The following is a 10,727-nucleotide window of genomic DNA, read 5'->3' as shown; positions in this document are numbered from 1 at the left end:
GGTAGTTTGTCTTAACATTGTCCTGTAAACAGTTAAGTTATTGTGTGTACATGCAGATTTTTGCTGTTTTCCCTCCTGTACTGTACTGTACTGTACGTCTCCCTTTTTGCGCCTCGGAGCTGGAGTTTACACCTCCACCTGTCTGCCTTTAGAGAGAAGTGGCAGATTAAAGGGAGCTCATGCAGTCTCTGGCAGTGAAGACTGGGAACCCATACCTGTCCTCACACCTGTATGCACACACACACATACACACATACTGTATAACACACAGCCTAGGGATGCACCGATCCAGTTTTTTTTTCCGATCCAATCCGATACCGATAACTGGGCTGAGCGTATCGGCCGATACCCGATACCGATCCGATACAACTGTTGAATGAATGAACCGTATACCTTGCCATGGGAGTGAAGGCATCAGACTTGACATAAACATTTAGCCTTGTTAAAAAAAAGGTAACAAATTAACACAGATATAGGCCTAAATGTACTTAATATTATTTATTAACAAATAACAATGTGTATATTAGCAGCAAAAAGAAATAAATAACACTAGATCGCTGCAACTGTATTGCTGTGTATGATATTAATAAAAAAGAAACGACTGGATCGGGATGCTGGATCGGCCTCATTCATCCGATGTCCCATCTGATCCAGCTAATTAGTCAATATCAGTATCAGTAGCCTATCGGATCGGTGCATCTCTAAGTCACACGCACACACGCAGTCTCTCTTGCAAGGTGCTTCCTGCTCAGCCAGGAACTCTGAACATCCAGGGAATGCTGTTTAAATGAATCCAGTCTTTCCAAGCGCTCCTCCTCCTCCTCCTCCTCCTCCTCCTCTTCCTATGTGTCGGTGAGCGTGTGCCAGTGGCAGACCTGCTGTCCCTCCGCCTCTTTCATCTCGCTCCAGTGGGCCTGCTGCTCCTCGCCGGTGCTGTTGAGGCCCAGGGAGACCCAGCCCACCTTCTCCCTGGGCCTCATGCTGCTCCGGCGGGAGAACACCGACAGCACCAGCGACACCTCGGACAGCTGGAAGAGCGCCACCTGGAACACGAACGTCTCCTTGTAGGTGGGGTTGGGCTGCCCGCGGCACACGGCCGTCTTGCACTTGGACATCTCCTTCCCCTTGGAGTCCAGCATGGTGAGCTTCACGTAGGTGTCTGAGGGGAAAAAGAGAAAGAGAAAGAGAATAAGGAGGCATGGGGAGAAGAAGCGGTGAGAGAGTGCCATCCAGTGGTGGCACAGCAGTACTGAGGAAAACGTTAGATAACTGTGTTAAAGGGGTTTGAAGTGAGGCTTCCTCAAGGCCGACGACGGCGACTACCCTCAGACATTTTCCTTCTTGTTCTCTAATCAAAGACCGATGAGAAGCCAAGTTACAGAATTAAAGTCCTGGAAGATCAATAAAGACCTGGGAGCGAATGAGAGGAAGCCAGAGGATTGTACCAGTGGAAAACAGTGCTGCATAATAAGCTGCACATTTTTAAAGGGTCAGTTCACTAAAGAAATTACACTGAAAACTGGTTAAAAAGTTTATAAAGGTTTTTTTTTTTTTAGTATTGACCAAATTGGACAGCTTTCATTGGAACTACTTTGAGTTTATAATGAGGTCTGTGGATAACAACAACACTGATTCATGTAGCTGTTGTCTGATGTCCAAGCACAATGTGGAGCATTCACAGACGAGCTGGTTGGATTACATAAATATGAACTTAATGTATTCATACACAAGGCTTTCATCTTCTCCTTTAATTTGGTCACCCACAGAAAGCATGCATGATAGAAATCACAAGTAAGATGGTCAATTTTCAACTGATCGCAAGTAAAAGAAGCACAACTTTAACAGCGTTGACACTTTTGGTTTTATCTTGCGTTAAGAAAAGCTTATTTTTGCAAACTGAGAGTAGAGTAGAGTATGTACGTAAGTGGTGAACCAAAGTGGGCAGAGGCCTTTGAGACAAACTGTTTGTGAAAATGGGCTATACAAATAAAAGTGCCTTTCCTAAAGTGGTCAATTTTCAAATAATCCCAAGCAACAGTTTGTTGAAATTGTACCAGTGCTTTTTTACTTTTGACCTTTTCTCGCTCTGAAACGCTTATTATTGCAAACTGGTACTGTATCATACACAGTGTAGCGTATACACAAAAGTGCAAATTTGAGGTAAAATTAGTAAAATGGTCAATTTTCAACTAGTTTCAAGTAAAAAAAGCTGTTGTCACGTTTAAACTTATCTCTCAAAAATAATTAACTGAGCTGCATCCTAACCCTACATGTACTTTACTCAGTGATACTAACCCTAACTCTAAAGTTACCGAGCGTTTCAATGCTGATTGAACTTTATCCAATGAACCAAATAAGTCAAATATCTTTATTACTGATGAAGTGTTTCGGGTAATTCCCTGGTGACTTACTTACCTCTCATGATATAAAGCTGTCCCCCTACGAAGTGTTTTATACAACAAAACAGACCATCTGTGACACAACCACACACACAGCACACAAGGTTGGAAAGAAGAAAGAGAGGCAGCAGTCAGAATTAACAGATTACACACCAGAAGTAACTCTTGATAAGCAGCAATTGCTTCAGCATTACAGCTTTAGTTTCTTTCAAAAAAAAGGTTGCCAGGAACATTTAAATGTAATGGTTCGCAGTTAGTTTTTATTACATGCTGCTGCTGAAAGTCTTGCCAAAACAATTGCCTGGTGTATCAGGACGCTTAGAGCCTAACAAAGGAGAATTTTACTGTTTCAAGCTGCTACAAAACCTCAGAAATCAAACGTTTTACGGCGGTAAGCGTTTGTACTCACTGACGGGCTTATCGGACGCTGTGGTTTTGAAGTGGCTTCCCTGGATGACCTCAGCAGATAGCCGTCCTGTGGCGGAGTTGTAGATGAGTCCCAGCAGGATCTCCGGCAGCGACGAGTCCTCGGTGGAGCGGTAGGACAGAGCTCCGGCGCTGCGGGACACGCTCACCACAGAGCCGCAGCCCTGTGAGAGACGAAAACGCAAAGTTAGTCAGTCAGCGGCGCTTCAGAGGGATTATTACCGGCACAGTCTGCACCGTACGCAGATCCTCCGTGGTTTGGAAAAGTCAAAGTTGTTGAGTTACGTAAAGAACTTTTCAGCCACGTGCTCAAGTTTAATCAACGGAAAAATAATCTGAACCATAACTTGATTTTGCCCGTTTTCATGGTCTCCAGATCTTCTGACTTTGTGTTACTCAAAATTTACCATCAGCCTCAGCTCTGCTTTGCTTTAAAGGGTTACTTCACCCAAAATCGATAATTCACCAATTTTCTACTCACCGTCAGGGTTCAGAGAACTTTGAAAGTCAATAAAAAGAGTTTTCATATAATGGCAGCAGTATCGATTTTGGGTGAAGTATCCCTTTAACTTCTAATCAGCAAATAATAACATGATTAAAAAAAAGATGTTGATTTTCTCAGACCTTTCCCATCCCATCTTTGTGTAATTCTGTATATTTGCTTTGAGGAAGTAAATAGCAAGACTATGAAGTGAAAGCTTTTGATGAAATTATATAATTTGGAGTAAAACTTGAACCTTGTTTGAACAAGAATAGATTAGTTTTGACCAGGTTTTGACCTGAAATGATGAGTTACATAAAGGGATAGTTCAACATTTTTGCAAATTGGCCCATTGCCATAATTCCTATAGTCTTAGTAGTAGGTTTGTTACCTTTATTTGTTGGTGCAAGCTATTTTTAATGTAAATTCATGCAAAACAGCTAATGCGCGTTCCTGTAGAGGGCAGTTTTTCATCAAGCAGTCTCTGCATTTACCTCTAAAACAACTCTCTGTCTCGTAACGTTCTGTTATTATCTCATAGCGTGGTGAATGTGCAGGTCACAACTTGTCCACCAGAGCGTTGTGGAGTTGTTGGATTGTGTATTTGATGAGTTTGATGAGCGAAACCAAGAAATCCTATTAGCCTCTGTAGCGTAGCTCTGAGCAGCTCACGGCTCCTAAAACTATAGGGATTATGGCAATGGGCCAATTTGTCAAAATGTTAAACTATCCCTTTAAGTGATTAATATTCTTTGCTAATTAATTTTAGCAAACATTGTGACAAACATTTTTTGGTGTCAGATTCTCACATAAAATGTGAGGATTTTTGGCACATTGCTTTATGCATCGCATTGAATTTGACATTTTACAATAGTTCTTTTTTTTTCTTTTTTTTTTTGCAAATAATAAATCAAAGCAGTGATTAAAAGACTCATTAGGTTCTGCCCATGACTAATTATTGGTGGTAAAACAGTGAGAGCAGGAACAGAGTTGATGAATGTTCTCTGTCGACCCAGTGTCATATTCCCTCAAAACAAAACTGTACATGGTGCAAAATCTGAATTCACAAAGTGTTCTCACCGTGAGCTCGGAGCCGGGCTCCAGGGTGACAGGCAGAGCGATCTTGCCCTGCAGGTTGAGCTTAGTCAGGTAGAACACCTTCTCTCCCAGGACCTTCTCCTTTTTCATCCGCCTGATGCTGTACAGGCGGAATCGAACGGCGTAATCCCCCAGAGCCTCCTGTTCCACCCTGGAAAACTTGAATGTTTCCGTGAAGACGGGACACGGGCCCTTCTGCACGCCGGTCTTGGCCCGCTGCTTCTTGGTCGGCAGCAGGACCAGGTGGACCTGCCACGAGATGTTTCCCGTCTGTTTGAGGGCGGGGATGTCTGTTGCCGCGGTGACAGTGACAGCCAACCACTGCTCGCTGGAGTCGTACTCGAAGGCGACGTCCAGGGTGCCGTACTTGGCGAGGGGCTCTGGCTCGTAGGCCGAGAGGAGCTGAGGACCAGAGCCATCCTGACAGAGAGAGAGGGAGAAAAAGAGAGGGGTGAGTTAGAGGAGGAGAGTGATTGAAAGAGACTGAAAAAAAATGTACAGTATACTTATAATCTCTGATAATTCATCTGTCATTTACATTATATTGATAAAGCCATAATCAACATCAGCATCTAGTTAAACTAAACTAGATAGATTTCATTTACACTCACTTTTAAATATTTAACCAGGTCTGTCTCTATCGATTTTCCCAGGAAATGTGCTGTCCACATTTAGCTTATCGGTTTAAACAGGTTTCATGTCCCCATGTGTCCTTGATTTATGTGGTAACTTGTGTGAGAAAACACAGTTTACAGAACTCCCTTGTGCCCTAGTGTTAAGGATGGTTAACACAAAATACATGAAAATTTAAAAATAAATTAGGAATTGAAATCTTTTGTATCTTTTATAAATTTAAAGAAATATCTTAAGAATAATTTCCAAATTTTAAATAAATATCTTTATTAGAAATTGTAAAATGCTAAACGAGCTGCCGAATTAGTTATGAAAACTCATGAAAACTTCTCAAAGCTTTTAAAAAATTCTAAATAAAAAACAGTTATCATATGTGATATAAAATTATAATTTATTTACAAACTCAGGTCTGCTTCAACAGTATCTTCTTTTAAAAGCAGACTAAAAACCTTTCTTTTCTCACAGGCTTTTAGCAACATTTCCTTCTTTTTGTCTTTTTGTGCTTTTATATGTATTTACGTGTATTCCTTATGTAATGTTGTGCTTTGTTTTGTTTTTGTGAAGCACATTGTGATTGTGTTTATCGCATGAAATGTGCTATATAAATAAAATTGTTGTTGTTATATACACAGTTAAAGTGTGTTGTTGTTGTCCATCTTCATAATACTCAGCGGTGACCTCCAGGGCCGTACAGAGCAGCAGATCTAAAAGGACAACGTTCACCTCTGGCCCCAGGACGGCGGTGCTGTCGCTGGGTATGTCCTCCTCACAGCCCTTGTTGAGGTAGCTCTCCGTGTCCTGGTCCACGCTGGCCTCGCTGGAGCCGCGGGGGCTGTCGCAGCGCTGGGGGGACGACCCCCTCCGGACCCCTCGCTCTGAGCGGGAGCGGGAGGACACGCAGGCGGCCGCCGGGCCCTTGTCCTGGTACGGAGGAGGCTGCAGCTCCGTGAGGGAGGAATCCTTCTTTATTCTCTGGATGTGGTTGGCTGCTTCCATGACGATGACAGGAGGAGAAGGAGGAGACAGGAGGAGAAACGTGATATGGAAGGAGTGTTACTGGAGACATACTGTCCTCCGCTGAGATGTTCATTATGAATGCAACATACCGTCGACCCCAGAGTCAAGGTAACCTCTTAAACTGTGCCAGACACACGGGCGAATCCATCTTTACAGAAGTATATTGTTATTGTAAATACTTGTACAGTTTATTTTCTAAAATTCGGGTGGGGGTTGGGGGACCAATTCCAAGACAAGACCAAACCAAAGACCATTTTCAAGACCATTTTCAAGACCATTAATGTATTCACTACCAGTACTCATAAAAACTTTATGGCTTGATATTTATATTATTAAGATTATTAAGATGCTTTATTGATCCCAAAGGAAATTTGAGTATCCAGTAGCGCATATAATATAATATAATATAATATAATATAATATAATATAATATAATATAATATAATATAATATAATATAATATAATATAAGGGCATGGTAGAGAGATTTTTATATAAAAGATATACCATGTTTAACTGAATAATGTTTGGATTGAACAGAACAACACAGCACAAAACCTGTTTGTCTGTTAGCCACTTTTGACACTGGTGCAACCAGACTTTTCAGATGGTTACACAAGCATAAACTTTTGTAGAACAATTTGTATTATCTTAAAGAGACATTTACATCTCATTGCAGCTGTGGTCTTGACTGGTCTTGAGAAAATATCCCGAGTCCAGCTTGATCGAGACCAAGACAAGACCAAGACCTTGAAATCGGGTACCACAACGCAGCCAGTTAACTTAACTTATATTATATATATATATATATATATATATATATATATATATATATATATATATATATATATATATATATATATATATATATATATATATATATATATATATATATATATATATATATATATTATATTACTGTAACATGAAAACAAGAGGAAACAGCAAACTAACCCCTCACCTCTGGGCCAAGACACGTTCCAGCACACAACCTCCTGCTTACACTTTGGCTTTGAACGTCACAAACAAATGAGATTAACAGGGTAATTTGTGATGTTTGGAGGAGCCAGTGGGTGGTTTTTGTTGCAGTCTTTGTGCTAAGCTACGCTAACCGCCTGCTGGTAGCAGCTTCGTATTCTAATCTATATCCAAATCCCAGAGTGGTATTGAACTCCTTTTATCTACTGTGGTTCTTGTACAACAAGAACTTGAACCACTGAACTTCTGCTTTAGGATGAAATGTCAGGAGGATTTTATTTGAGAAGCCTAGATAAAACCAAATTCACCTGAAACTTGCCACAGAAGGAAATCATTACTCATATTATTTTTTATAATATATCTATTTGAATCCACATCCTCAACCTTCTTGGAGTGCTCTCAAGTAAAAAAAAACTTCATTATATACAAAACTATGCAAATTAAAAGTTAAAGACATAAAAAAGAAGCTAGCAAGAAAGATAACGGCTAATAATTATAATAACAACGACAAGTTATGTGCTTCAAAGTGAAAGTTACAACATTTGATAGAGCTCAAATAACAGCAGCACCACTAAAAACAGCACATAATTAACTACTATGACGGGAAAAATAGAGTTTTTAAGTGACTTCTTGAATATAAATTTGTGTCTGATTGTTTTATGTGAAACATTTATGATGTTTCCTAAAGAATAAATACAGTGTGTGTGTGTGTGTGTGTGTATGTTCTTCCTACCCTGTTCGCTGGAGGCCTCGCTGCTGTATCCTCCCTGCTCGGCTGCGGACTCTTTGCGCTTGCTGCTCCACGCGGAGGAGGAGGTGTTGGTGTCCTGCTGGGCCGCGGCCTCGGGGCCTCTGTCCTCCTCGCTGTCTGACAACACACCCTCTGCACAGTCAGAGACACACAGATGTTTTACGTCCACACTACATCATTGTCTCCTGAAAACACAGCATAATGTGCAACACAACGCCCTGAAGAGGAGCCGAGATGCAGATGCTTCAGGTTGGAAAGAAAAGTAAAGACAAGACAAGAAGGAGAAGAAAACCAGAGTGGTGTTGAGACAGAGTTGACACACCCTCTAACCTTGGTTTCCTTTCTTTTTCTTCTTGCTCTTCTTGCCTTTCTCCTTCTTTTTGGCCACACCTGTGCCGTTCTCTGACTTCTTCGAGTCTTTTCCCTTCTTCTTCTTGTCTGACTTTTTCTTTTTAACCTTTGAAGACTCTCTCGAGAGCCGTGCCTCTTCCTCCTCCTCATCCACCTCTCCTCCTTCCTCCACCTCTTCTTCTTTTTTTTGCTTCTCCTGTTGTTTGGTCTCAGCTTCAGGAGCTTCATCATCACGCTCCTCACTCCTCCGCCGAGCAGCTGATCGGTCTACACCACCATCGCTTGTCTTTCCTTCTCGCTCGCCGCTGTCGTCCTTCTTCTCAGCAGCCTCCTCCTCTTGGGATTCCTCTTTCTTTTTCTGAGCCTTGGCTTCTTTCTCCAGCTGCTTCTCCCTCCTTTCTTTCCTCCTCTGCTCTCTCTTCTCCTCCAGCTCCCTCTCCTCTTTCTTCTTCCTCTCCTCCTCTGCTAACTCGGCCTCCGTCTTCTTAACGCGCCAGCAGCCGCCCCTCCATTCCCACTCCATCTGGCCCTGCGTGGACTCTCCCTCCGCCGAATCGCCGGCTTGGTTGTGTTTTGAACTCGTGTTGTCGGCTTCAGAGTCTCGAGACATTTGCCACATGCTGCTGACTTTCCCCTCGTGTGCTGTGGCGGCCTGACTGGACCCCTGCCCGCTGCTGCCTCCACCTCCACCTCCACCTCCATTCTCCCCTTCTTCTTCATCCTCCTGCACCTTGTTGATGATGGTGGTCACCTGCTCGGTCAGCTGGTCGCTCACGGCGTAGGTGACGTCGCTGACCGCGTTGGCCAAGTCGTCCACGCGGCTGGTGACCGAGTCCAGGATGGAGGAAATGTTGACAGATGGGAGGGTCTGCTGGAAGCTCTTGAAGAAGGCCATGATGACTCAGCCGGGGCGGGGAGCTCGTCGCCACGCTGACCCACCAGATTAGATCTTCGGAGGCACTGACACGGACATGTGGTTGTTAGCGGGGTGCGGCGCCAGCATCACAGTGTGTGTGTGCTGGGACCGACATGTACATACACAACAACAACAACAACAACAACAACAACATGGCAAGACAGGAAATCTCTGTGTTTTTCATGTCACTGTTTGTTTTCAGTGGAAGAAACGCCGGACGTTTTTGTAGTTTGGGATTTAATCGGCTTATTTAATCAGCTGATTTGAGCCTTTCTCAGACATATTGGTTAAAGGGATAGTTCAACATTTTAGCAAATTGGCCCATTGCTATAATCCCTATAGTCTTAGCAGTAGGTTCGTTACCTTTAAAGGGATAGTTCACCCAAAATTCAAATTTCACTCATTATCTACTGTACTCACCCTCATGTCGACTAAGGGCTGGGAGAAGTTTCAGAGTCCTCCGTCCGTGCCTTCTCTGAGTTACAGCGGGGCTCCGTGCAGCACTGCATGTTGCAGACGAGCTGTGTGGAGGTATTTAGAAGTTTTTTTGGTGTGTCTTTTTGGACGAAGAAAATTGAGCCCCTTTCGCTACTGTCATATGGACATGCAGTGCTGCACGGAGCCCCGCTGTAACTCAGAGAAGGCACGGAGGACTCTGAAACTTCTCCCAGCCCTTAGTCGACATGAGGGTGAGTAGATATGATGAGTGAAATTTTAATTTTGTCATTCCCCTCTCTCTGCCTCCCCCTTTCCTGTCTATCTCACTATGTGCTATCAAATAAAGGCAATAAAGCCAAAAAATATATAGACTTAAAAAAAATCTACTGCTATGGCAATGGGGTATTTATTAAGAATTTTTAAAAGCTTTGAGTAATTCAAAATTGAAAATACAAAAAATGTTTAATATTTGCCAAAATGTTGAACTATCCCTTTAAACTTTGCAGGTTTACTGTAATTTAGAAATGATCTCCGTGCATTGGTTGTCCACTGGGGAAATTTGTCATTATTTGTTCATTCAGGTCTAATAACAAACCTTCTTCATTATTAGCTTTCGCCCTATTTGTAGTTATTTACATTTACCAATAGTTTCCTGCAGTTCTGCACTGAGCCCATGTTGATTGATAAAAGTTATATATTGTTAACCAGTAATATGTTGAGCCTCCATTAAATCACACATGTTTGAACCATATAATGGGATCATTAAAATAAAATAAAAAAGTGTTACAATAGTGTGTAAACAAGAGAATTATCAACTGCTTAATCATTTACTGGATTTCTATTTCTTAAATATCAGTATTGGCCCGAGATGACACCAAGTTAACTGGTAAATACAGTGTAATTGAGACCTTAATGTGAATATCTGTGATAATTCCTCGTTGCACAAGGCGATAGTGCAGTGATATTTACAACAGACGCTCTAGGGAATAACCAGCCATTAACATTTGCCTTCACTGCCAAGCAATTCAAGTTAAGCTGTTTGGCTGCTGATCTCAGGTCTCATTACTCAGCCGCTATGCATCTACAGTGTTATTCTAACTGATAAGGACGGACGGTGCACAAAGACTTTGTACAGAATTATCACTGAATTTCATTTTTAAGCAATGCTAAAGATGTTGAAATCATAGCATGGGTTATAAAGGCAACACGTTTCGGTCAATTTGAGCTCATTAGACCGAGG

The 10,727-nt window shown here is 42.1% G+C and overlaps 1 protein-coding gene across 1 annotated transcript; it reads right to left on the bottom strand.

The window, feature by feature from the left end:
• Nucleotides 1-842: 842 nt before the first annotated feature.
• On the bottom strand, nucleotides 843-9,028 carry LOC311007153 (synaptotagmin-14-like; the record flags this gene model as incomplete). The annotated part of the gene is made up of 8 exons (XM_084000241.1): nucleotides 843-1,159; nucleotides 2,416-2,472; nucleotides 2,809-2,989; nucleotides 4,387-4,824; nucleotides 5,761-6,023; nucleotides 7,765-7,914; nucleotides 8,113-8,224; nucleotides 8,306-9,028. The coding sequence occupies 8 exons, from the start codon at nucleotides 9,026-9,028 to the stop codon at nucleotides 843-845; spliced, it is 2,241 nt and encodes a 746-aa protein (XP_083856367.1).
• Between the last annotated feature and the right edge of the window lie 1,699 nt (nucleotides 9,029-10,727).

Source organism: Trachurus trachurus (assembly GCF_905171665.1).
Source record: "Trachurus trachurus genome assembly, chromosome: 24".
Lineage (NCBI taxonomy): Eukaryota > Metazoa > Chordata > Actinopteri > Carangiformes > Carangidae > Trachurus > Trachurus trachurus.
Note: the sequence above shows the minus strand (reverse complement) of the source record. Positions and strands in the feature narration are given on the sequence as shown.